Source organism: Odocoileus virginianus, chromosome 11, assembly GCF_023699985.2.
Source record: "Odocoileus virginianus isolate 20LAN1187 ecotype Illinois chromosome 11, Ovbor_1.2, whole genome shotgun sequence".
NCBI lineage: Eukaryota > Metazoa > Chordata > Mammalia > Artiodactyla > Cervidae > Odocoileus > Odocoileus virginianus.
The window spans coordinates 29,447,075-29,474,317 of NC_069684.1; the positions used below are offsets into that span (position 1 = coordinate 29,447,075).

At 50.6% G+C, this 27,243-nt stretch overlaps 1 protein-coding gene, 1 long non-coding RNA gene and 1 pseudogene across 3 annotated transcripts; 1 reads left to right on the plus strand and 2 right to left on the minus strand.

The window, feature by feature from the left end:
- Window positions 1-450: 450 nt before the first annotated feature.
- LOC110125159 (uncharacterized) lies at window positions 451-19,940 on the minus strand. 2 transcript variants are annotated; one of them, XR_011490319.1, is made up of 4 exons: window positions 19,303-19,940; window positions 14,650-14,780; window positions 8,050-8,179; window positions 451-3,994 (listed from the first exon to the last, which is right to left on the minus strand). It is a non-coding gene; the product is annotated as an uncharacterized lncRNA (long non-coding RNA). The 2 variants fall into 2 exon arrangements; XR_011490318.1 differs by lacking the exon at window positions 19,303-19,940 and adding an exon at window positions 16,435-16,601.
- Window positions 8,229-10,387, minus strand: LOC139029641 (septin-6 pseudogene; annotated as a pseudogene).
- Window positions 19,941-21,223: 1,283 nt separating the features above from the next.
- ACTRT2 (actin related protein T2) lies at window positions 21,224-23,264 on the plus strand. The gene has a single exon (XM_020874187.2). The coding sequence runs from the start codon at window positions 22,039-22,041 to the stop codon at window positions 23,170-23,172; it is 1,134 nt and encodes a 377-aa protein (XP_020729846.1). The 5' UTR covers window positions 21,224-22,038; the 3' UTR covers window positions 23,173-23,264.
- Window positions 23,265-27,243: the final 3,979 nt, after the last annotated feature.

The window sequence follows — 27,243 nt, forward strand, 5'->3', positions numbered from 1 at the left end:
TTTTTGTTGAAAAATGAGCATTTTACATAATATAACAGCTCTGAAAATCAGATTCCCATTGCTTTCATGTTTTTGTTGTCACTATTGTTTGTTTACTTAGAGACTTTCCTGAACGAATTCTATGAAGTCTGTGCTCTTTGTCACATGTGGTTACTGAAGTCTCTGCTCGGTTTGCTTAGTGGTCATTTAATATTTGGACAGAGATTTCCTTCATTACCTTTAATCAATAAGTCCTTGAGACTTTGCTGAGGGAGCTTCAGTGCTCTATCAGGCAGGTAACAACCCTGCCTCAGTCTTCAATTCCTCCGTGTACAGAATTTCAAGGTCAGCTGGAGGTGAGAGGTTAGGGCTCTCAGATTTTTCCTGGGCATCTGCATAGCCCTACATATGCTCACGGTTTTCTAGATTAGCAGGAATGTGCTGGAAGCCCTCCTCCAGTGCCCACTGGGTTGCTGTTTCTCATAGCTATTGTGATGGATACGCTGTTGCTTTTCAGACCACCACACCGTTAGGAGTGGGGAGTAGGGTAGGGCAAGTTAACATGCCACAAAGCTTTCTGTTCTTGAGATTCAAGTATTTTATTGAACTAATTCTCTTCAAATTGTTGGAGGCCTAAGACGAATTTCTAGAGTCCTAAAAAAGTTTATTTTGACAATTTTTAAAAGTGTTCTCCTTGCTTTTAGGGAGGAGCAGAGTTTTGGAGGTCCCTACTCCACTATTCTGGAAATGCCTCTCTTCAGAGTTTAAAATTTTCCATCTCAGTCAAGGTAAAGACTGATAAGCCCCCTTGTAATATTTGTGTGCTGCCAAGTAGATTTTGTTAATATCTGTTCCTTTTATTGAGTTGTATGGGGACCATAGCTTTATGCAGAAGTGTCAGTCCAAACAATTGCCCCTTTGGTGACTATGGGTTTTATTCCCTGTCCTGGGAGCCCATTTCAAGCCCCTTATATCACAACCAGCATCTGGGAACCAGCCCCCAGGCAGCCACAGTGTTAGCTTACCTCACCTACTATTTTGGGTCATGTTATTCATTTTTGTGCCCCTGAAAATTTCCATTACTCTTCTGCAACCTCAGTTCTCCTTTTGAAAGATGTATATCATATTTGCCTGGCATTTCTAAGCTATTTTTTAAAAAAATAAGAACGTTCTCAGGTTATCTTGATTGGCATATTTCTGGAAAAAAGGAGCACTCTATTTCAAAACTCACATAAACATACACATATAACCACCAAAATGCAACAGGTACAGGAAGGAAACATTAAACCATGACAAAGACAGTGTGAATGTCTTGCAGGCAGATGAGAGTCTGACCTGAGTCCAGGGGTCTTCACGACCATCCAGTCCACCCGTGGTCCTCACTGGAGGTATTCGATGTGATGGGAGGGAAGAGTTTAGTTAGGCTGCTGCTGACAGCCAGGACTAAGGAAGCCATGTCATCCCTGAGCCTCTGCCCATCCATAAAGACACCTAATTTTCCTGAAGCAGCAGCCTGGAGCTTCAGGGACTATTGTCAGGACCTCAGGAGGCCCACCACCCTCATCAGCATTCTGAAATAGTGGGAGATTCATAGACCAATGTTCATTAGGAGACTACAGCAGGTACCAGGAGATGTTAGAAGAGACTGTAACAGACTGAATGTTCATGTTCTTCCACAAATCCATACATTGGAACCCTAAATTCTAATGTGATGGCATTAGGAATGGGGTCTTTGGAAGTTGATTAGCTCATGAAGGTAGAGCCCTCACGGACGGAATCAGTGCCCTTATAAAAGGGACCCCCAAGGAGCTCCCTCACCCTTCCACCACATATGAAGACACAGGAGAAGATGGGATCCATGAACCCAGAACTGAGCCTCCACCAGACATCGAATCTGCCGGCACTTTGATCTTGGACTTCCAGCCTCCAGACCCTGAGAAACAAATGTCTACTCTTTATAAGCCCCCCAGCCTGTGACGTTCTGCCAAGTGGTCAGTTCTGACCAAGGCACAGGGGATTTCCCTGGGAGAGGCCAGGATGAAGTTGGTACCCCTGGAAGCTGATCTATTTGTATAAGGGAGCTTTATAAACTGGGAATGAGGGTAATTGCTGGATTACCAAGGACTGTCCTTTGGTGCAAAGAATGCATCTATCTTACAGGTTTCAAAATCCAGCAGGGAGACATGTGTAGAGCAAGGCCAGAGCAGGTGGCAAAATTGTTCAGAGGGTATATGTCTTCTTAGGAAAAATGTTTGGAGCTATCCCACTCATCAGGACGTTAAGTACCACATTTCTCTCAACCCCATATATTCAGATGTGTATTTGAATATATATATCCACACAACTCCAGTTTTCTCTTTTTCCCCTGCTTTCCAACCATTTACTATTGTTGTAAGTTCTCAATTTAGAAATCCACAGAGGGCTGGGATCAGGTTCCATGCATCGAGGTAACTGGGGTCCTGTTTTTAGAGAAACTGGTGAGTGGATGGAGTCTGAAGTTGTTGTTGCTTTTGTCAGTCACTCAGTTAAGTCCATGAAATTAAAAGATGCTTACTCCTTGGAAGGAAAGTTATGACCAACCTAGATAGCATATTAAAAAGCATTAATATGTTGGCATATTATTTTGCCAACAAAGGTCCATCTAGTCAAGGCTATGGTTTTTTTCAGTGGTCATGTATGGATGTGAGAGTTGGACTGTGAAGAAAGCTGAGCACCGAAAAATTGATGCTTTTGAACTATGGTGTTGGAGAAGAGTCTTGAGAGTCCCTTGGACTGCAAGGAGATCCAACCAGTCCATCCTAAAGGAGATCAGTCCTGGGTGTTCATTGGAAGGACTGATGCTGAAGCTGAAATTCCAATACTTTGGCCACCTCATGAGAAGAGTTGATTCATCGGAAAAGACCCTGATGCTGGGAGGAATTGGGGGCAAGAGGAGACGGGGATGACAGAGGATGAGATGGCTGGATGGCATCACCAACTCAATGGGCATGAGTTTGAGTAAACTCCGGGAGTTTGTGACGGACAGGGAGACCTGGCGTGCTGCGATTCATGGGGTCGCAAAAAGTCGGACACGACTGAGCAACTGAACTGAACTGAAGTCAAGTCCAACTCTTTGTAACCCCATGGACTGCAGCATGCCAGTCTCCCTGTCTTTTTTCTGTCTCCTGAAGTTTTCTCAAACTCATGCCCATTGAGCTGATGGTGCCATCCAACCATCTCACTGGGAGCCACATTTCCTCCTTATCGCTGTGTTATCAGTGACCACTGTGCCCAGAGCACTGATCAAGAGCAGGTGCTTTACCAAGTGCTTTATGGGCACCGTGTTGGCCTCCTGGGGTTTCCATTATCCTCCATACTTTGTAAAGAGTGAGAGTTAAAGAGGGAGGGGGGCAAGCTGCTTGTGGCCCCAGGGCTACAAAATTGCAGACCTGGGATGTGAACCCAGGGTTTACTCACTCTGGAGAGCATAGTGGTATCATCACGGTTTTTCCTGACCATTTCCTGAAATTCTAGTTGCCCAGCCAGCAGCAAGGGTATGCTCACATGTCTTCCTTGAGTCTGCTTCCCAAGATGCGGGATGTGGCTGTGTGCGCCAGGGATGTTCTCACCAGAAAAAGCCTGCAAGGGAGAAGTAGAAGCAGAGAAGGAGGGAGATGGTCCCTTGTGGTCCCAGCAGAGTCTCTGGAACGTAAGAGGATGGGCTCAAGCTTATACATAAAGTGTGCGGTAGAGACCATGGTCTGTCCTTTTATACCCCTACATTCATTTTTTCAGGAGCCTGCCCCGGGGGCTACATGCCTTCCAGGACCTGACAGCAGTTCTCTGGAGAAGGAGGTGACACAAACCATCAGCACTCAGCACTCAGGTAGCAAGGAGATTGCGCCATCAATCCAGGATCTGAGTGGGGTCCCAGTAACATCTACTACATTCCACCCTTGCCGGCTCAGAGTCACCTGTTTCTCAATTCAAACCCAGACATCCATCCATAGGTTCTCCATGAGCCTGCTCTTCATTCCTGGGAAAATTTATAAGAAGAGGGTTAGTGTGATGAACTGTAGCCCCACAGTTATAGTGAACCTCACAATGCAACTGACTCATCATTTCCTTATTCTGGATGTCCTCCCCATGAACTCATGCTCCTCTGGTCTAGCTGACTTAACTAGTGAGAGGATCCACTAGATGTCATGGTTGCTATTTCTTTTAAGACCAAAATTAGTGTACTTGTCCATTTATAGTTAACAGCATATTAAAAAGCAGAAACATCACTTTGGAGACAGAGGTCCATATAGTTAAAGCTGTGGTTTTTTTCCCAGAAGTCATGTACAGATGTGAGAGTTGGACCATAAAGAAGAAGGCTGAGTGCTAAAGCATTGGTGTTTTCAAACTGTGGTGCTGGAGAAGACTCTTGAGAGTCCCTTGGACTGCAAGGAGATCAAGCTGGTCAATCCTAATGGAAATCAACTGTGAATATTCATTGGAAGGACTAATGCTGAAGCTGAAGCTCCAATACTTTGGCCACCTGATGCGAAGAGCCAACTCACTGGAAAAGACCCTGATGTGGGGAAATATTGAGGGCAAAAGGAGATGGCAGTGGCAGAGGATGAGATGGTTAGATAGCATCACTGACTCAATGGACGGGAATTTGAGCAAACTCTGGGAGACAGTGAAGGGCAGGGGAGCTGAGGTGCCCAGGAGATCCCGCATGCAGGAAAAGCAAACCCACACCTAGAACACACAACAATCCATCAAGATGAGTCCCTGGACTTTCCAGCAGGGAAATGGTTTTATGGAACCAACTGGCCACTGAGTGGCTGGTTGCCACCTTTAGGGGATGTTGTGATGTCATGACAGATTTTTTTGATGTGATAGATTTTTTTATGTGGACCATTTTTAAAGTCTTATTCAATATTTTACAACGTTGTTTCTGTTTGATGTTTTGGTTTTTCAGCCTGGAGGCATGTGGGATCTTAGCTCCCCAACCAGGGATTGAACTTGAATCCCCTGTGTTGGAAGGCAAAGTCTTAACCACTGGATCACCAAGAAGTCCCACTGCATCAAGAATTTGATTGTAAGGAGCAGATGACACCCCTGTGCAAAGATATGTGTGCAAGAACGTCCACTGCAGCACCACCTCCATGGGAAGTTATCTGCTCCTAGGAGCCCAAGCTAATGAGCAAAATTAATTCAGAAAATCTCGTCTCTACTGGGCTCCTGGGAGGCAAGAGTGAATCAGGCTACCAATCTTGTGGTGTCCTGCTGCTTGGCTCCCTTGTAACACCCTGGCTCTCCAGTGGGGAGAGAACCCCGGCAAGCCCACAAACCCTGCCCCCTGTCTACAGTGTGGGGTACAAGCCAGGGTGCTGGGGCCACTTGACAAAGCTGTAGGCCAGTGGCTGTTACAGGTGGGGCCCCCGGGCCTCTCTGTGGGGGTTATGGCTTTCCTTGGATCCTCCTCCTTCAGAAGCCCAGGCCACCCGGCCACGTTCTGTGAAGAGGACCCTCTCTGACTGTGGGTGCACAGAGTGGGGGCTGAAGGCTAGAGGACCTGAGCCTGGGGCTCCTGGCTGCTCCAGCCCAGTCCAGCCCTGACCCGAAAGCCTGACTGCCCATCCCCGCCCCTCATCCACTGGCGTTAGATGTGGGCCTTCCTCTGACTTGAATCCACCAGATTAGGGCTGATGGGGACACGCCCTGAATTCGAGAGCCAGTGTATATGCTGAGCAGAGAACTGGGAGGCCCAAGTCCTTCCTGCCCCAGGCCTCTGCCGACACTGCCCCTTGTGCTGCTCCTTGCCATGCTGGAACGTTCTGCAGCCAGGCGGCCACGGTGCCCTCTGCCGAGCCTTTGGGGTCTCAGCTCAGTGGGGACATCCTCAACCACCTGTCCCCCTGCCCAGTCTGTCCCCAACTGTTTCCTATTCTTCATGGCCCGTACCCGGCTCTGACACCATCTGGACAAGTATGTGTTACGTCGCTCCTGCCCACCCCACCACCCACCGAGTGTCCCCAGCAAACTCAGCCAGGCACTCGGTACGTGCCCTAGTGGGGTGTGAGGCCAAGGTGGGGGCCCCGGGCTCACCCACACTAAACCTTTGGAACAGCATCCTCAAAGATTTGGCCCTTGAAGGACACAGGAAGGAGCAGCGCAGACCACTGCTCTCCCCCCAGCACGGCAGACTCTGTCCCAGGTTCCTGGCACCCGCCAGGCTCCCATGGCTCTCCATCTGGCTGTTTCAGCCTAAGAGAGTTGCTGCTGATAACTTGGGAACGTGGTGATAAGGGCCGAGCGTGGGTAACGCTTACCTCCCGGCTCTTGTGAGAACCGCGGATACACTGGGGCTGTGTCAAGTGTCTGCCGCGGGGTTTCCAGGGGTCCCTCTCCTGGGAGTCTGGGCAGACAGGCAGGGTGTGGGGGATGGGCAGTTTCCATTTTTAGGATTCTGGAAAGCTGCAGGCACGTCTTTGGCACGGATGCCCAGCCGGGCTCGCTGAGGCTCACGTTCCCCCTTCGCCTGCCTCCTTAGGCTGGGATGGGGAGGGTGCTTGCACCCAGAGTTGCTCCACGTTTGGGGCTCCTTTGAGGAAAACACCAGCCAGACCAACTGTGAACATGCCCACCCCAGGGAGCTTAGGACCCTGAACCGATGCCTGTGAGCTGGGTGCAGGCAGGTGGGGCAGCCAGGTTTGCAGACACAAATTCAAGATGCCCAGTTAAATTTGAACTTCAGATAAACCAGAGAAAATGCCTTGTGAGGGCAGGTCCTACACATGCGGCAACCCACCTCTGACAATAGGCTATGGTCAGAAAACTCGCACACAGACACACCCCTGATTCACCAGCTATGTTGGGCAATGCCGGGCGGGCTGCTCAGGAGTGGTCCTGGCAGGTGGTGCCCCAGACAGCACTGTCTACAGACCTCCATGCCCTAGTGGGCAGGCCCGCACGGCCACAGCCAGCCTGGCAGCCACCAGCTGCACGTGGCTACTGCCCAGTGGCCTGGGGCCCTGAGAGTGTGGGTGGACATGGTCACAGGAGGCTGTGGCCCCCCTGCTGGACATTGTGGTGGAGGGGGGAGCCAGGAGGCCCCTTTGAGTCTCTGGGAGTTTGGAGGAAATTCTCTGCAAACTGGAGCGATGAGGCACCCCAACCATGAGGAGCCCAAGGAGGGCAAGTGTGGGGAGCAGGGTGAGCCAAGGGAAAGGTCGGGGAGGGAAGGCAGGGTCGGCTGGCCTCTGGACACGGTCTGGACACAGTCTGGGAGGGGATTTATTCAGACTGAAGGACTGAAGCGGTGACGACACTAGCTGATCCTTCCCCGTCTCAGGCAGTGGGTCTGGCCAGGTGCTTGCTGTGTCCACCAGCCCGACTGTGTTTCCTGAGCAGTAAGGGAGGTTATCAGCCCTGAGGGAGGTGGGCAGATAAAGCACCAGAGAAGGGGGCTCGGGCCTGCAGTTTTCTGTGTTGGGTTAGGAAACCCCAATTAGTTCGAGCCCCACCCCACCGACTCACCACCAAGACCTCAGACCCGTGACCCTGGCTCTGCCCAGAGAGGCTGCTCCTGAGCACCATGGAGGGTCTTCTTCTTTTTTTTTTTTTTTAGCATTTCTTTGAATTTTATTGAAAATTGACATGGGCATTAGAAAGATATTAAGCTAAACTGTGCTGGTTTGGGGTTGTTTCTCCTAGCGAAATGAAAGCCCCAGAGGAGCAACGACTGGTCACATTTCTGAGCAAAAAGAACAAAGGAGAAGAAAGGAAGAATGAACACAGATTCTGGAAACATGCAAATAGGCTGTCTCATGAGACACGGGACAGTAGAATGGCAATGGTCATAGGGTTATATGGGGATGGGCACACTCAAATGGTATTTCAATGCAAGTTAAAGCAATGAATTCAGGACAGATTTATCAACATCAAAGCTCTCCCTACAGGTCCCACACTGAACAGAAACCTCTCTCAAAACTCCAACTGGCCTTGGAAGACTGAATGGAGTAATTTTGCTCTCACTAAGCTTAAACTCCCTTATCTCTCCTTTCCTTTCTCCAACTGAATGTTAGTAGATCCACTCACCCTGCTTGCTGAGGGGGTCTGCAGAAGGTCTGTGAATGCTTAAGAAGATATGAATGTTGCTTGACTTTCTCATCCATACTCAGAAATGTTTAATAGTGGCTGTAGACAATTGACCCATTGAACTGGAGAACTGGTGTTTAAAAAGAAAAACAGAAAACTCAGATGAAAAACTTGCAAACAGTACTTCCACACCCTCAGCTGGGCTCTCCTGCCTCAGTCACTTACACTTGGGTGAGTCATCCTGCAGTTGTCTCTCTGAGGTTACACTGAGTCCATTCTCCAGCTCGGATGGATCTTTTCCTGCCTTTTTAGATTAGGACAAGACACTTTCATTTAAAATACCATGTAAGTTTGGAGAGAGCTTCTTGCCTGGGCACTTGAAGACTTGTTAAGAGAGAGAGTGTGTGTGTGTGCATGCACACGAGCACACGCGCACAATTTGGAGGGAGAGGGTATTGGTTGGTTTCTGGTTTGAGACAATATAGAACCCTAACTCTTCTATAATGGTAGTCTTTTCATTTAGACTTAGTGCAGCTGCTGAAGACAAGATTAAAAAAAGTTTTTCTTCCCTTTGTTTCTTTTTAGAGTCTGTGAGCCTCTAGCCTGGGAGCCCTGGAACTGGAGCAGCTCCGCAGCCGTCTTCCTCTGTTTGAAAGTGTCCACTTCGTCATCCAGGGATTTCTTCTTATTCTCTAGATTCTTCTCATGCTGGTGTAGTTTCTTCAGACGGTCAAACTTATCATGCAGCTCTTTCTCTGCTTCTTGAAGTTCAGCTTTTTTTTTTTTTTTCAGCTTTTTTCTCTTTGACTCTGGACGAAAATCTGTCTCATCTCCTCTTCTTTTTTTTGGAACTCCTCTAGGAACTTGTTCCTTTTGACCTCATACGTCTTCTGTAAACTGAATGGTTTTCTCAGGGTCGGTATCCTTGAAGCCCATCTCCTCCAGCTTACAGCGGCGGTACAGCTCATAGTGCGGGCCGTGGGTCTGCTCTCGGAGATCCTCCATGTTGACTCAGATCAGCATCTCCCGCAGCTTCACAAAGTCACAGTGGGCTTCATTTTCAGCTTGCGCCCCAGGGATACTGCCACACTTTCATCATCTTGTTACCTATCTTCAGATCTTTTGTGCTGCCCATGACAGCAAACGGCAGGTGGGCATTTATGGTTCTGTTGATCTCTGCTGCTAACTTGTCATCTGTAGGGAATTGGTAGATCTGGACTCTGTTGCTAACAAGCTCGCTGGTGATTTTGATTTTGAACTTGTTTAGCTCAGTTTTAGAAATGGCATCTGATTTGATGATGATGGAGATGATGTTCATCTTACTATCCAGGTTCTTCCTAGTCACTAGGTCCAGAGACTTCAAGGAATGACCCGTGTGGGTGATGAAGTACAAGCAGGCATGGATGCGAGAGTCATGGTAGGTGTGCAGTACCCTGCAGTTCTTCAGCTCCTACTACAGGTAGGCCTCAAACTGGGCATCGATGAATTCCACAATGGGTTTGTAGCTGTCCTCCTTGTTGATCTGGTCCCCGAAGCCCACCATGTTAACAATTGTCAGCTTTAGCCCCATGTTGCTCTCTTGAAGCTCATAGGTATTGGACCGGAGCTGGATTCCTGGTTGTGTGTGGGTGGCTGGCTCCCCCTTGACCTTGGTGTTGAACAGGGTGTCCATGAGGGTCGACTTGCCCAAACCTGTCTCTCCCATGCACAGGATGTTGAAGCAGAAGCCCTGGCTGACTGACTTATTCATCAGCTGGTTGGGCAAGCTGTCGAACCCCACATGTCCAGCCAGGGGGACCGTGCGGCAACCTTTACCCACCTGGCGAGCTCTATCGGTCACTGCCATTGCTCCTGCATCTGCCAGGGCTGCCATGGGTGCTGCCACAATGAGAGCTAGAGCACAGGAAACAGCCAGGGTCTCCCTCTTGATGGGCCCACAATGTTTATTTCTACAGAAATGTTGTCTGAGCCCCTGGCAGTCTAGGTCTGTGTGGCTGGTTGTCTAGAGTCTGACGCTGTTGGGGGACAGTGAGATGTGACGTGGGACTGAGATGGTTGGGGGGACCACTTCCCTCTCCTGAGAATGCCTCCAAGATGCTCCAGGGCCTCTGCCACCCAAGCCAGAGATGAATTCTGACAAGAGAGGTTGCCTTTTGGGTACCTTTAAAGAGAAGGTCCCATAGATTCTCATAAAAAGAAAAAGAAAGGTAAATCAGGACTGGGGAAATGGGTCATTTTAGAAAGGCAAGCCTGGTGGGTGTTATGTCCCCATGACATTCTGAGGCTGTGGGAAAGCTGCTGAGAAGTGTGTCCATTTGCTCCATGTGCCAGCAGCCACCTCCAGACAGCTCCTGGAAAGACTGCATCACATAGGGGATGCTTTCTGTCACCAGTCACGACACATGTGTGTGTGTGTGCTCAGTCATGTTTGATTCCGTGCAACCCCATGGACTGTAGCCCGCCAGGTTCCTCTGTCCACAGGATTTCCCAGGCAAGAATACTGGAGTGGGTTGCCATTTCCTCCTCCAGGGGATCTTCCCGACCCAGGTATCGAACCAGCATATCTCGCGTCTCCTGCACTGGCACCTATGTTTACATAACGCCAACAGATGGAGGCATGTTGTAACTACACAACTATACAACTGCTACACAACTCAGACCTCTGACGGTATCCTGTGAATCTTCCCCCGACATTGTAATAAAACACCAAAATGCGGGGGCAGGGGCTTAAAACAACAGAAATCTGCTCTGGCACAGTCTGAGGCTGGAATTCTGAATCCAGCTGTGTTCAGGGCTGGGTACTTCTGGGGCTCTGAGGGGCCACCTGCCTGAGGCCTCTCCTAGCATCTGGTGGGGCCATGGTCCTCAGCTTGTAGACATGTCACCCCCGTTTCGATCATCACACGTCTCTCCCTGCGTGTCTCTGGTTTTCCTTCTTCCGAGGACATCAGTCATTGGAATTCTCGTCCATTCTAACCCAACATGATCTGATTGCATCTGTGGAGAGCCTATTTCCAAACACTGTCACATTCTGAGGTTCTGAGTGGCCTTGAATCTTGGGCCGACACTGACACAACACACTGGTTTGCATATCCTTCAGAACTGAGCCTGGATTCTCTGGCCAGTCTCAGCCACCTATCCTTGGGACCATCTCCTGGTGGCCCTGGCTATCTTCCTGATGTGTGGATAAGGCTGGATGGGGGTGAGGCGGAGTGGGGGCTCCCTCCTCAGATGGGTCTCGGCCTCCTACCATGACAGGGACCACGCCATGGGGCCCCAGAAGATTCGCAGGGGTGGCGTGGGGGACCGCGTCTGCATCAAGATGCTTCCATCTAGAAACCTGAGCTGTGGGGAGGGATGAGCATTGTCAGAGAAGGGGCTTGTGAGAAAGCAACCTCACCGTGGACAAAAATCCTTTCACCTCAAGTCAAAACTCCAGGAGAGGATAAATCGTGTTCCCCCCTTGTCTGGCTTCAGCACTGATGCCACTTATAGTATGAAAAATGCTGCTGAGCGGGCTGGAAGAAGCACATGGTAAAAAGGTTAGTCCCGAACTTTGGGCTCCAGCCTGTCACCCTGCCCCCACCCGGAACACAAAGCCTTTTCTTTCTCCAGCTGGAAATGCGCACGGCCCATGAATGCAAAGAGCTCTTTCAACATTAGATTTTAAATTATTTGAATTAAATCTGGGATCCTTCCGGGCCCTGTGCGCTCTGGGTTATTTATCACTGGCTAAATGCAGAGGTCTGCCGGGCCTCTCCAGGGACGGCCCCCACTTAGACGCTGCCTCTGAAATGTTATAAACTATTTAAAACCGAAAGCTTGGCTGTGTCCGGCTGGGGGGGCGCGCACAGAGCCTGCTCTTCCGAGCTCTTCGGGAAAACGAGCGACTCACCACTCTGCACACTTGTTCATTTGCTCCGCTTTTCCTCTGGGTAATCACTTTAATACACTTGAAAATAAACCTTGTCCCCACTGAGTCAGGGTGATTTTTTTCCCCCTATTTAGCAAACATTGATTTTTTTTCCCCTCCCCTCGGTGTCCTGCCTGCATGAAGCTAACAAGCCTCCTTTGTTCCCGCGCCCCGGCCCCGCCCCCGCCACCCCCACCGCCCCAGATCTCGCTATCGGCGGTTCCAGCAGGGCACCGGCAGGGGGCGAGAGACCCCCTTGTCTGAGGGCCACGTGGGTGAGGGGATGCCAGGCAGCTCAGAGACTCCACGGTCAGGAGGCAGGGGTGGGGTGGGGTGTGGAGGGAAAGATGTCACCCTAGGTTCCCCGGGATGTCCTAGATCAGGAAGGAGCATTCTGAAGCAATAAGTGGCCGTGTTAGTGTTTTACATAAGCTACGCTGCCAGGGAGGGGTCCAGAAGAGGCTGTGCCCAGCCGGGGTGCTCCTGCTGGTTGACCTGTGTCCCCCGCTCTCCCAAAACATCCACGCACCGCTTTCCATTAAACTCCATTAGTGCCCTGAGTGGCCAGCAGAAGGCAGCATCTCTGCTGAGCTGAGTGGATCTGCGCTGCCAGCCGGTGACCATCCCTCCAGTCCTGGTGCTCCGGTCAGTGCCCAGGAGGGCAGCCTCCAAGATGGCCCTCAATGACCCCTTCTCCAGGCACCCCTCCTTGCTCTGCCCTGGGCTGGCTCATTCTGACCAACAGGAACAGCAGGGGTCGTGATGAGACATCACTCCAAGATCAGCTTAAAGAGGATGATTCCGTCCTGGGTGCCCACCCCCAGCTGCTTCACTAAGAGAAGCAAGCTGCTGTGTCATGAGGCTTCTTGGGAGGGGGCGCAGGTGGTGGTCTGAGGCCTGCTGACGATTACATGGTGAACGGGGAGCTGAGCCCTTCTCACCTCCCATCCACCCAGATTCCAGCCCCTGGAGCTGCAAGGCAAGACGTGTCTGTTGTGAAAGGCCTTCCAGTGTGGCCCTTTGTCCCTGCAGCTCGAGGAGACTACATGGCAGGTGCTGCTGATCTAACCATGCCCCTGCCTCTGGTTTTCCACGTGGCAGCTTTACAGCACCTGGACAGGAGAGGAGAGACCCTTTAGGACCTGCTTCATCGTCCTTCAAACATGGTGCCTCAGAACTTGTCCTTTTCTTCTAGGTTGTTCATTTTATTGACATAGAGTTGCTATGTCAATAGAGTTGCTAGTAGTAGTAGTAGTTTCTTATGATCCTTTGTATTTCTGTGGTGTCGGTTGTAACTTTTTTTTTCGTTTCTAACTTTATTGGTTTGAGTCTTTTCCTAAATGCCCATCAAGAGCTGAATGAGTGGTTAAAGAAGATGTGGTATATACACAATGGAATATTACTCAGCCATTGAAAAGAATGAAATAATATGATTTGCAGCAACATGGGAGGACCTAGAGATTGTCACACTAAGTGAAGTCAGTCAGTCAGAGAAAGACAAATACCATTTGGCATCCCTTATATGTAGAATCTAAAAAGATGGTATGAATGAACTTATTTACAAAACAGAAACAGACTCACAGACACAGAAAACAAACTTATGGTTACCATTTGGGATAGGAGGGGGGATAAACTAGGTGTTTGGGATTAGCATATACACACTGCTATATATAAAATAGATAATCAACAAAGACCTGCTTTAGAGCACAGAGAACCCTACTCAATATCCTGTAATAACCTATAATGGAAAAGAATGTATGTATATGTGTAACCAAATCACTTTGCTGTTCTCCTGAAACTAGCACAACATTGCAAATCAACTCTATTCCAACATAAAATAAAAACTAAATCTAAAAAATGGAACTTCCGACCCTGATAGCTTCCTCCCACCTTGTAAACATGTGCAGTCTTCCCCGTGTGGTTCCAAGTTAGTGTCCAATCCTCGACCACACCACGGGGATGGAGAGGGGTGTGTGGGAAATGACCCACTATCATTTGTGATAGTTTAAAATCTGAAAAATGTCAATAACTGAAAAATTCTTAAATGGGAAAGCCTCATCAGAGATGGTTTGGAGGAATTTGGTCAGTCGGATGACAGGGCACTGAGCAGCACTGAGGTCAAGGCCATGCTCCTCAGGCTTGGGGACAAGGGCACACACTCCCCGGGGGAAGGCAGAATGGTGTGTGTGGCTGCATGTGTTTTGCAGAAAAAGCCTATTTCTGGGTGTTTCCAGATGCACTTGTGCCTGGAGAACATCTGGAAGATTCGGACCCAGCAGTGACTGTAGCCACATTTGGAGAAGCACCTGGATTGGCGGGGGTGGGTCTTTCCAGGGGGCTAAGCAATAAAGAATCCTCCTGCCAGTGCAGGAGACGCAGGAGATGTGGGTTTGATCCTGGGTGGGGAAGGAAATGGCAACCCACTCCAGCATATTTCCACTCCAGGAAATCCCATGGACAGAAGAGCCTGGTAGGTGACAGTCCATGGGGTTGCAAAGATTCGGCTATGACTGAGCACACACATCATCACATCACATCTGGGGGAGGTGGGAGGAGGGGTCTTCTTCTATCACTCTACAATGTCCGTCACCTCAGTGCTTCCATCAGTGGCCCGTTACCTTTGGAGCAAAGCCAAAAGAATAAAAGCAAAAGGAACAGAACACACGATGAGGCCATCACTCTCTTACCCCAGCCGATGGAGCCTCTTGAGCTTGCCAAGCTGTGACCAGCGGCTGGTTCCAGGGCTGTCTCTGGTCTGCCCACTTCTGTTGCTTCTAATGGTTGCAGGGCCATGGCCCCCTCCACGCTTATGCATCATCTGGAAGGGGACATGTTGGGGCCCTGAGGTTTCCAAGTCCAGGAGGAGAGGGGACAGCTCTGCCCAAAAGCCTGTCTGTGGTTCCTCTGGAGGTGGGTGAGGTTCCTGGCTGCCCCAGCCCCCTCCACTGCTGTCCTCCCCTCTGGCTGCCTCCTCCTGCTCCTTCGCCTCTCCCCTCTGGCCTCCTGGGGAGATACTCCTGTGTCTCAGCACATCCAGGCTCTCTGTTTCACCCTCCTCTGTCCAGGATGGAGAAAACTCCCATCTGCCCTGAAGGGAGGTGAACCTGCCAGCAGGCTGTGAGGGCTGAGTCACTGATGGCTTAGGCCCCAGCAACCTTGCCTGCAGAGCAACGCTCCTGCTCCCTTCTGTGGCGGGATGGACAGGACAGCCCCTACTATTGGCTGAATGTGTTCCCCCAGTTCCTATGTGGAAGCTCTGACTCCTAGTGCAATGGTATTTGGAGGTGGAGCCTTTGGGAGGCAATTAGGGTGAGGTAAGGTCAAGAGGGTGGGGACCCAGAATGGATTAGCACCCTTAGAAGAACAGGAAGAGACCCCAGAGTCAGCTTTCTTGGCCCCATGGAGACACAGCAGGAGCCTGGGAAGCTGGACCCAACTGGATCTTGGACGTCCAACCTCCAGGCTGTGAGGAGTAGGTGTCTGCTGTGGGAGCTGTCCAGCTGTCAGTCACGGCCACTGAGCTGTGAGGGCAGAACTGCCCCTCCCCCCCACAAGTGGCAGTACTGGGTCTCTGGACCACCCTGGTCTACGCCGGGAAGGCCAGCAAACCTGTGTCCACACTCCTGAGATGTGGGCTTGGGCCACTCGGCGTTTCAGATGGCCAACATGCAACTGACACCCCTGTCAGGAAAGGTTGCCTTCCAGATCTGCTGAGATCCATGGCTTCTTGAGGAGCCCTGGATCTGCTGCAGGGTGGGGGGGCCTGTCCTGCTGGATCCAGAACCTGGGTCCCCAAAACCTCAGTCTTGGAGTTCCAGCCACACCTGTCCCAGGTGAGCACGTTTCTGTGTCTCCTGCCGGGTGGGAACTGGTCCCCTCCTGCTGTCCACAGAGGTACATGTCCTCTGAGGCTGTGATCAGTTTCAGAGCATCAGCAATCTAGACACTTATAAGGCTCAATGGGCCAGCTGGTCACAGTGCGACCCCAGGTTCACAGCCCACCAGCCACAGGTCTCTGCCATGCTCAGGAATAAATGTGCAGATAATGCAACCAGATAGTAAACTCTTCATCCAACATTCCCACCTACATGAAGAGGCCATTTGTTACTTTGGAAGGACATGATCAGAGACCTGTCACAGCAGCAAATAGGAAGTGACAATGGGGTTGAGTAGGGAGAAGATTAGAAAGGGGAGTGGGAGAAGTGCAGACATCAGGGGCCAGGGCTGGAGTGCAGGGGTCGGGGACTAGGGTGCAGGAGGTCAGCAGCCAGAGCAGTTCTCCCCTGCCACCTCCTGCACCTGCAACTAGAGGTGGCTGAAGTTCCAGGCTCTTGCCTGTCTTCCAGGTGGGGACCCCAGACTGCCTGGCCCCCTGGAGCCCCCGGAGAAATTCTGGTGGTGCTGGGCTAGAAGCATCAGCAGGAGACTGTGGTCACATAGGGCACCTCTGCGGGGGATCTGACCAGGCTGACCTCCACTGAAGAGTCTGGAGGCCAGTTCTGATCCTCAAGGAGCCTGCTGCTGGCTCTGCCCGGGGTTGGGGGGCGCTCTGGAGACCTCACCTAGAAGGGGAGGGGAGCTGCCCCAGGTGAAGTCTGAGGTTCCCTCTACATTCTACCATCATCACTGCCAACCTCCACCCAGATGAGTGATGAAAGAGGAAAGCCCTTGCCCTTGGGGCTGTGGACACACCCGTGGGGTCCCATTATGACTGACGAGTGATCAGATATTCTCCCATAGCCCTGGGGCACTTGGCCCCTGAGCCAGCAGCACTCCCAGTTTAACACATGACCAAGAGCCCCTGAAATGCAAGAGAAACCCACCACCCAAGAGCCCTTCATGGGCTTCGGATGTGGGGGCTCTGCTTGGCCCCTCCCCAGGGCTCTGATGGAAGCCGCTGGGTTGGCCTGAGCAGTTGTGGCCAGGGAAAGTGAGGCAGGCAGGGTGGGAGGGACGGAAGCCTATGGGTCCCAGGGGGGAAGCACGGACCCCACAGAAACAGCCCTGTGAGAACTCCAGCACACCGGCAGGATGTGGAGGATACGGACCACACAGGACAGTCAGACAAGGCATCACTTGGGAAAGTGGGCAGTTGGACACAGATACAGCTTGTCCTCCTTGGATTTTGAAATGGAAAAATCCCAAGGAGCATTCCAAGATATGAGCAAAGTGGGGTCACTTGTACTTAATATCTGCTTTGCAATACTTTTCTTGTGTTTCCCCAATTTTTTGTCCATCCATCCACCCACCCACCTATCCATCATCTACCTAACCATCCATCCCACTTCAAGATTTAAAAAATTTTTTTAAGTGCTCAGGACCAGAGTTCCATAAAAGTGAAGGGCATTAAGCAGAAAGAGTTAGTCACTCAGTCATGTCTGACTCTTTGCAACCCCATGGACTGTAGCCTAGCAGACTTCTCTGTCCATGGGATTTCCCAGGCAAGAACATTGGAGTGAGTGGGTTGCCATTCCTTCTCCAAGGGATCTTTCTGACCCAGGGACAAAAAGCAATGGTGGGGATAATTGGTGGTCTGGCCTCAGACTTCCTCTCCCCTAAACAGATTTGCCTCACTTGACCACTTAGTGGGGTCTCCACTAAGCCATGCTGAGCCGTGGACAGCCCCACCAAGGGCTGCTTTACTAAGGTCCTCAGAGCATATCAGCTCGGTGCCAGTTCCTTCTTACTGCTCCACCAATATGGCTTTCATTAGTGTCATGTGACTGACATCCAGTCCAGGTTAATGAGCCAGCCTCATGGGAGTCTGAGAGAGGAGTGATCTAGGGTGCTGTTCCTCTCCCAGCTGTCTTGAAGAGAACAACAGAGTAGACAGGGCTCTGGGTGCCATGCTGAAGCTCAAAGGTCACCAAGAAAGGAGGTGGACAGCACGACTGGATGCACAGCTCAACTACTAAGAAAGGGAAGGTGGGTGGAAGGGCAGGAGGGAGGGGGGAGGGAAGATAATTAAGCAGGAGACTGGGTGGATGAATGGATGGAGTTGGTGAATGAGTGGGTGGATGGGTGAAAGTGTTGGTGGGTAGATGGATGGTGGATGGGGTAAGTGACCAGATAGATGGATGGAAGAGTGGATGGTGAATTGGATGAATGGGTGGGTGGATGGATGGGTGAGTGGGGAGATGGATGGATAAATGGATGAATGGGTAGGTGGGTGGGTGAATGGATGGATGGGTGGGTGGGTAGATAGATGGATGGATGGATGGTGGATGGAAAAATGGATGGGTGGATAGGTGATACAAGTTCCCATCTAAGAGATTCAAAGGGACTAGTCTCCCAGGAAGAGTGCCCAGGTCTCTGGGCTCGTCTGAGAATGCCTAGAACAGAGTGGTGGGAGAGAAGTCATCCTTGGGCAGGGGGCTAGATTCCCACAAGCTCCCTCCAATACATCCACCATTCTCTTTCTCGCATAAGCAGTGCCTGTCTTGCCATCTACAGAGTCCTTCTGTTCCTTCAGGCTGGCAGCTGACCCTGGTCCAGACCTTCAGCAAGCAGGGTCTGGCCACCAGATGTCAGCCAGCTCTAATGAGCTCAGTCTGCTGGTCACTAATTGGCTAAGGCTCTGGGCACTGGTGACAGAGGAACGAGGGATGACAGGACAGACAGGGACCCTGGCCCAGGGCTTAGCTGGCCTAGGCTCAGTAGCCAGGGCAGTGAGCAGCAGGGTGCCCAGCAGATCCAAGGCCTAATGCCTGGCAACTGCCCAAGGCTGCCCAGTTGCTGTCCAACTCCCATCGAGGGCATGGGCCATGTGGGGGCTGGGGGGCTGCTGTTGGGTGTGACCACTGGGGCAGAAACCAGAGCAAGCTTTCCTTTACAGGGTGGAAGCGTGCCCTGCAGAGTCACCATGGTGTAAGCCTTGCCCGGCGAAGGAGATGGCGTCATGGACGGTTCTCCCGCAAACTCAGTCAAGCGATTTATGATGCATGACTGGCACTGGTTGGTGACAGGGCGGCCCTGGACAGAAGCTTATGACTGGAGCTGGAAGAGGGGAACCATCTGGGATTAATAGCAAACACAACCCCACAGTGACTGCTCAGAACATTGCAGCCACTGAAGGGGCTGAGATAGCTGCAGCCATCCATGAGAACATGTGCACCGAGATACCCAAGGCCCCTCCCTGGCGTCCAGACCAGGTGGCTGGAGGGATGAGCGGCAGACAGGGAGGAGGAAGGAGGGCTGGATGGAGGCTTCTGGGCACCTGAGCAGCACGAGTTGGAATTCCCGCCCAGAGGGGAGCTTGAACCCAGCTGAGCATCATGTAGCTCATAAACCCACCGGTTTCTCAGTGACCATATGGTGTCACCCCCCAGAGATTAGCCTACTTCTTGGCAGTGGGGTCTTCCTGCCTCTCTCCAGGTGATGGACAATCTGTTAGCAGGTCAGACACTTTCAACGGTGGAGACAGAAGCCTTCCCAGAGCCTGGGACCGCTGAAACAGCACATCCAGGAGTGCGACAGGGGAGCTGAGTTCCTGCTGTGGTCCTCTCAGCCACATGCACAGAGGGGAGTACTGCAGGGGTCCACTCTGCAAGGCATGTGGGCCCCAGTGGTCATGGCCATCATGGGTGGTAGGAAGTGAGAGGGTCTCAGACCCAGGGTGGAGGGCTGTCTGACTCTCAGGCTCAGCGGGGGGAGTGAAAACATTTAGGAAGCGGGGTCCTGGATCTCCTTAGACAGCTTCACTTGGAGACATGGACTTGATGGCCAGCCCAGCCTTCACAGCTCTCTCCTTGAGGGTCTGAGCTTGTCCGGGATGGGCAGGGGTGATGGAGGGATGGAGCACTGCCCACTACAGGTCTAGCACTGGTGGGAGGGCCTGGACCTGCCAGACAGGCCATCGTGCACACTGGGCCTTTGGAGATGGTGGAGGCAGTGTAGTGTGTGTCTGTGGAGCTGAACCAGGGTGGGGCGCTGGCCTGGCCATCACTATGCATCGTGCTGTGTCATGTGACCTCAGACCACCACCACCCAGCTGGTCAGTCCAAGCTCTCATGAGCATTTGTCCTCCCTGGCTCTGTTCCCCTACAAATGCCCACATCCCAGCCAGCCCTGGACCCCCAGGACACAGCCTTGGCATTTGACGTCTGCACCCATTATGCTTATATCACCACCCATGTGGGCTGCTTTTAGGGCCAATATCTAGAAACCTTGAGGTCACACTCCTGATTCAGCATGGAGTGTTTGGTAACAATGGGAAAGTTATAGCAAAGCCTGAGAACCCAAGTGCACAGGGCTTTGTGACGCAAGCGGGCTGGAATCCTCAAGACACTGCATTCTCTGACCATCCCCAGCCCAGCAGCCTCCAGGCACACAGGCTGCCTCAGCATCACAGCCTGCATCTTTGAGGTCCCCACAGTTCTGGGCTGTGTGGCTGAGGGCGGAGCATCACCCACCATCAACCCCATGTGCATGTGATTCTGTCCTCAGGGGAGAATCTCAGTGACACTAAGTCTCTATTGATCCCTTCCAGGCTCAGCACTGGGACGCCCACAAAGCTGGTCTACACAACACGTCTACAGCACACACCCACATTGTGCATCAACACTACATGACTAGCACCTATTCCCTTTTTGCTGGTGGCGGGGTAGGGGGGTTTCCCTTATGATTCAGCTGGTAAAGAATCCACCTGCAATGCGGAGGACCTGGGTTCGATCCCTGAGTTGGGAAGATTCCCTGGAGAAGGGAAAGGCTACCCACTCCTGTATTCCAGCCTGGAGAATTCCACGGACTATATAGTTCATGGGGTCACAAAGAGTTGGACACGACTGAGCGACTTTCACTTTCACTTCACTTAGAAGGGTCAGTGGGACACACAGAGAGGGCCACCCATGGAGGCGTGGGTCTGGAAGGGTGGTGGTCCCCTGGGAGAACATTCTGGAAGGGAAAGGAGCTTGCTGGAGGGAGGGGGGCAATGATTGTGGAAGTGACAGAATGTCAAGTCAGCATCCTGTTCACCAAGACTGGCTCCACCTTCATCAAGAAAAAAGTCACCCCTGGGTCCCGGGTCTGTGCTCCCTTCCAGATTGTTCTCCCAGCTGGAACCAGCCCAGGGTGTGAGCATGGGGCTATGGGAGAAGGTGGTCTCCATCCAGCTCCTCGTGGGCTTGGCTAAACCTGCAGCCTTGCCAGCCTCAGTGACCTGGTCACTTCTGACCATGCTTCAGTGGGCTTGGCCAACTGTGTCACAGACCAGAAACAGAGATGTCCCAGGCTTTGATCAGGGATGCCCCGCCATGAAACCTCAGATATTTGTTTTCACAGGTCATTGGGTTCCCGACATCTTGACCACTGGATTTGTGACAGTGCTTCTGGGGCTGCAGAGGGCAAGGAGGGGCCCTGACATCAAACCAGAGAAGGGACACATGTGCCTGGAGAGAGAGCTATTAGGCTCAGAGGCCTCTGCCTAGCAGCTACCCTGTGAGACAGGGTCAGGCAGGGCTCATGGGGCAAAGAAAAGAGAAATTTCCAAGAGCTTCCTGGAAGAGTCTGAATCCCAAAAGTACATTCTGAGTGCCTGCGGTATTGGAGCCTTGGGCTCCACCTGGACCTGTGCCAGGTGCTTGGTCATCCCCTTTAGCAAAGAGAAGTGTGTTTGTCACCCTCCAGACAAAGGGCCAGAGACTCCAGATTTATGGGCTGGCCCTGGCTGGGCTGCTCCACGGGCTCTAAGGCCAGCGGGTCCCAGACCCGCAGGAACAGCTGGCCTTCCTGTCTGGAGTCTCACCAGTTGGGGCAGGTGTGTGCAGAGACTCTGGGCCCCCACCCCCGAAGGCCCTCTGATGTTGGCCAAGGACAATCGTTGCCTTGGCTGGATTGTTACATATGGGTCGTCATCCCTGAAAAGGCCTCAGCAGCCAGGCTTCATGAGAGTAGAGCAGCTCTGCGAGGTGGAGATGGAGAGTTCTTGGGGACTGGCCGTCTGCTAGCCCTGCGTGGGAGATACCCCAAGACCGTGGAATCCTGCGCCTTGAAACTTCCAGAGGAGCCTTGTATGTCACAAAGTGGCCTGAGGGGCTTCCAGCTTATTTGGGGGGAGTGCAGATGAGGATGCTGCAGGCATGTTTGACCCGCGTGTATTAGACTGCCCAGCGGTGATTTTCGACAATGGGTCCGGGCTTTGCAAGGCAGGACTGTCTGGAGAGATTGGCCCCCGCCATGTCGTCAGCTCCGTCGTGGGGCACCCCAAGTTCAAGACGCCTTTGACAGGGGCCAACCAGAAGAAGTACTTTGTGGGGGAAGAGGCCCTGCACAGGCATGAGGTCCTTCATCTGCACTACCCCATTGAGCATGGCCTGATCACAGGCTGGGACGACATGGAGAAGCTCTGGAAGCACCTGTTCGAGTGGGAGCTAGGAGTCAAGGCCAATGACCAGCCGGTGCTCATGACAGAGCCCTCGTTGAACCCCAGGGAGACCCGGGAGAAGATGGCCGAGGTGATGTTTGAGAGCTTTGATGTGCCCGCCTTCTACCTGTCGGACCAGGCCGTGCTGGCCCTCTACGCCTCGGCCTGCGTCACGGGCCTGGTGGTGGACAGTGGGGACGGGGTCACCTGCACTGTCCCCATCTTCGAGGGCTACTCCCTGCCCCACGCTGTCACCAAGCTCTATGTGGCGGGGAAGGACATCACAGAGCACCTCACCCGGCTCCTGCTGGCTAGCGGGAGGACCTTCCCGTGTGTGCTGGACAAAGCCCTGGTGGACGACATCAAGGAGAAGCTGTGTTATGTGGCCCTGGAGCCTGAGAAAGAGTTGTGCCGAAGGCCGGAGGAGGTCCTCCGCGAGTACAAGCTGCCCGACGGCAACATCGTTCCCATCGGGGACCAGCTGTACCAGGCGCCCGAGGCTCTGTTCTCGCCTGAGCAGCTGGGCATCCAGAACCCGGGCCTGTCCAAGATGGTCTCCTGCAGCATCACCAAATGTGACGCTGACATCCAGAAGACCCTCTACGGGGAGATTGTACTGTCCGGCGGCACCACACTCTTCCAGGGGCTGGATGACCGGCTTCTGAGGGAGCTGGAGCAGCTGGCCTCCAAGGGGACCCCCATCAAGATCACGGCACCGCCCGACCGCTGGTTCTCCACGTGGATCGGTGCCTCCATCGTCACCTCCCTGAGCAGCTTCAAGCAGATGTGGGTTACCTCTGCTGACTTCAAGGAGTTTGGGACATCTGTGGTTCAGAGAAGATGCTTCTGAGGGGCCCCGAGTCCAGGGCAGCCTATAGGTGGGAAGTGTGTTCACCATGTGGCATCCTCGGGATGTTCAATAAAAGACAAGATGGGGCAGTGTTTGGCCATGTCAGGCTCGGTTCATTCTCGGGGCACCAGAAAAATTTCTGACCCTGGTGGGGAATCTCGTTTCAGTGGTTCCATCCCCTGGCCCCCTTTCTCCCGAGAAAACCCTGGGTTATGAGTTGAGTGTCTTTACGTAGAGTTTGTGCCCAAAGCAAGGGCCCAGGGCTCCTGCCCAGAACCTGGAACCTGCATTTTAAACATGTGTCTTAGGTCTGTTGGGGCTGGGAGTGGAAACAAGAAGGAGTGCTGTGCTGTTCTGAGGTCACGAAATCTTCCTTTGAGATAACACCACAGGGTTTACACTCTGCCTAAACCTGGGGCGGGCAGCTGAGTGAGGTGGAAACCCTTGCCTGGGTGGAGGGATTCAGGAAGGAGCAGAAATTGCCATCGGTTTACGGCTCTGTGAGGCTTCTCCTCCCAGTGGCAGTTTAAGAATCACCGGTTGATTATTGTGATGTTTCTATTTGTTTTTACTTTCAAAGATGTTTATAGCATTGTTTGGTGGTAAATACTAGAGACAGTTAATGGCCATCAATAAAATCTCATTTGAATAAATTATGCATAAAAGGAATTTTTTCCACATTGATGGTGTGGAACTCTCTCAAAATGTAATTGAGAGAGAAGTAGAAAATAATAGAGATATCTTTATAAAATGAATTCCCCCTTTTTGGATAAAGAAAGCCATAACACTTTAGCATGTATACCTGAGCAGGTTAGTATGTACAGGCATAAGTGAATATGTCTTTTATGGGGTTATAAGCACATGAAGAATGAAGGGCAGATACCATGTGCTGGTGGGGGAAGGAAGGATTGACAGGTATTAGAGGGAGAGAGGAAATCTTTCCTTTAGGAAATTTTACTAAAGAAATTCTGCTTGAATGAAATAAACCCATTTATCTAAATTGTGTGTGTTTGTATGTTTAATGTTTGCCTGGTATATCTTTTCCCATTCGTTTACTTGCAAATTACCTAGGTTATATTTGAAATATGCACACAGTGTATCAAAAGATAGCACATAGTTGGATCGTGTCTGACTCTTTGTAACCACATAGACTTTAGCCCACCAGGCTCCTCTGTCCATGGAATTCTCCAGGCAAGAATACTGGAGTGGGTAGCCATTCCCTTCAGGGGATCTTTCCGACCCAGGGATAGAACCCAGGTCTCCCGCATTGCAGGCAGATTCTTTATCATCTGAGTCACCAGGGAATCCCACTTTTAAAAATCCACCAACATCTGTTTTTTTTTTTTAAATAATAATTGGTATATGTAGATATTATATGCAGATGGTTTACATTTAAGGTCCATCTTAAGTCTGCTGTTTCATTGTTTTGTTTCCTCTTTATTTTTTTCTTACCTTTGAAACCATGTCCCATAGGGTTAAAAAAAACATGACTGGCAGAAATTCTCGAGCTTGTCTTAGAGCTTGTTAAAAACCCCTCTACTTGCAGCCTGCCTTCACTTAATTATTCTATTGCAAATTGCATACACTCCAAGTTTCAGGTAGCCCAAACTATAAGATATTTGCCCTAGTTGTTTGCCAGGAGTTTTGAATCAGCTGTGTCTAATTCAGGGTTGAGCCAGCTAAGACTTGTTGGGACCACTGACCCTGAAACTAGACCTGAGTAGGTACCCTACAAAGGAATTTTTGACATCAGAGGACCAACACCTCCCCCTCATATCTGGTCTAAGCACTGATATTTTTGAATATGCATCCCATGAGGAAGCAGGCAACTCAGATACACCTGCACAGAGCTCTGGTTACAACTTTTCCAGGCACTTTTCCTCACACTTAAGACCACCCCACTTCTTTATCCCACAAATATCTCAAGACACTTGCCTTTGTGTGGGGGAGGAATCTGAGACTGGTTCTCCCATCTCCTCACTTGGCTGCCTTGTGAATGAACCCTCTTTTGGTTGCAAACTTTGGTATCTCTGCATTTGACTAGATGTGAATTGGACAAATGATCCTGCTTCAGTAACCCCTTCTTGCAAGTTACTTGAATGCTTTTGGGGGATTCCATCTTGATTTATTCCATATTTATTTATGGCTTTGTATTGATTTCTTGGTGGTTGCTCTGAGTAAACATCACCACCCCCTGGTATTACATTTTACCTCTTGGAGTAAAGTGTATTTAGGTCTCCTTACCCACCCAACTTTTAAATAGAATTGTTTTTTCTTTAACCAGCAAATGATTCCAGAAACTCAAGAGAATAGTCTAGTATGATTACTGCTATTTTTACCCAATCCCACATTCCTTTGCCCTTTCTGGAGTTCCAAGCCATTCTTAGTAGGAACTTCCCTTAGTTCTTTCAGGGTAGGTTTGCTAGCAACAAATTCTCTTAGTTTGCCAACATTTGAGAGTGTCTTTACTTCCCCATAAAGGATATTTTCACTGGGTATAGAAATCACAGTTAGCCATTTTCTTTCAGCACTTGAAAAATATGGTGCTGATTCATTCTCCATCACCTCTGTGGATTTCAGATCAGAAATCTTATTATTTGATTGGTGTTTCCCTTCAGGTAATGCATCATTTTTCTCTGGCTGCTTTCAAGAATTTTTTCATTATCTTTAGTTTTCAGGAGTTTAGTTGTGGTGTGTTTTGGCCTGATTTCTTGGATTTATCCTGTTGTTGTTATTGTTGTTCAGTCATTAAGTCCTATCTGACTCTTTGTGAGCCCATGGACTACAGCATGCCAGTCTTTCCTGTCCTTCACCATCTCCTGGAGTTTGCTCAAACTCATGTCCATTGAGTTGGTGATGCCATCTAATTATCTCATCCTCTGTCACCCCCTTCTCCTCCTGCCCTCAATCTTTACCAGCATCAGGGTCTTTTCCAATAAGCCAGCTCTTTGAATCAGGTGGCCAAAGTATTGGAACTTCAGCATCAGTCCTTCCAATAAATATTCAGGGTTGATTTCCTTTAGGATTGACTGGTTTGATCTCCTTGCTATCCAAGGGACTCTCAAGAGTCTTCTCCAGCACCACAGTTTGAAAACATTGATTCTTCAGTGCTCAGCTTTCTTTATGGATGTATCATTTTGGGATTTATCCAGTTTCTTGAACCTGCAGCCATGTCTTTTGTCAAACTTTGGAAAGTTTGTGCTATTATTTCTTCTAATATTTTTGTAGTTCAATCTATTTTCTCTCCTCTGGGTCTCAATTTTTTTTTTTTCTGTCCATAGGCCCCTTCCTTCCTCATTTTCAAGTTTACCTTCTGTGTTTTCAGGTTGAATAAATTCTCTTCACCCATCCTGAAAGTTTCTGATTCTATCCTTTGCTATCACACTATTTTTGAGCCTTTCCAACACATTTTTTATTTAAGTTGTGTTTTACAGTTTGATAATTTCCACTTGGTTCTCGTCTTATAACTTCTAATTCTTTACTGAGAGTTTCCAGTTTTGTATTTGTCTCAAGGGAATTCGTCATTGCCTGCTGAAATGTTTTTATGATGGAGGCTTTAAAATCTTTACCCAGATAACTCCAACATCTAGTCCATCTCTATCTGCTCCGACGATCACATCTGCTGATTGTCTTTTCTCATTCATGGTATGGTTTTCCTGGTTCTTAGTATGAAGAGTAATTTTCTGTTTTACCCTGAACATTTTGATGAGCCTCTGGAACCTATTTAATCTTTTTGTAGCATGCAATCACTCCTGTGGAGGTGAAGTGTGAGGGCTGGGTGGGTAGGTGGGACCCATGGTTATCTCCCCATCAATATGGTCACTACTCATGCACCCTTCTTGTGGACAGGTGGGGTGGAGGTTCAGCTTCCCTCTCAGCCCCACTAACCCTTCCTGGAGAAAGTGGGCTCTGACTAACACCTCTTAACTACTCCTGAGTGGGAGGGGGGTAAATGCTCAGCTCTCTGCAGGGCCACCGTGATGCCAGTGGAGGGGGAGGCAGAGTGTCAACTAGCCCACTCCTGCCAACTTTCATCTTGTTCATGCTGAGTGGGGTGGAGAGTCAGACCTC

What these genes read in the sequence shown, in the direction of transcription:
- ACTRT2 (XM_020874187.2), top strand. Translation starts at nt 22,039, where the DNA reads ATGTTTGACCCGCGTGTATTAGACTGCCCAGCGGTGATTTTCGACAAT.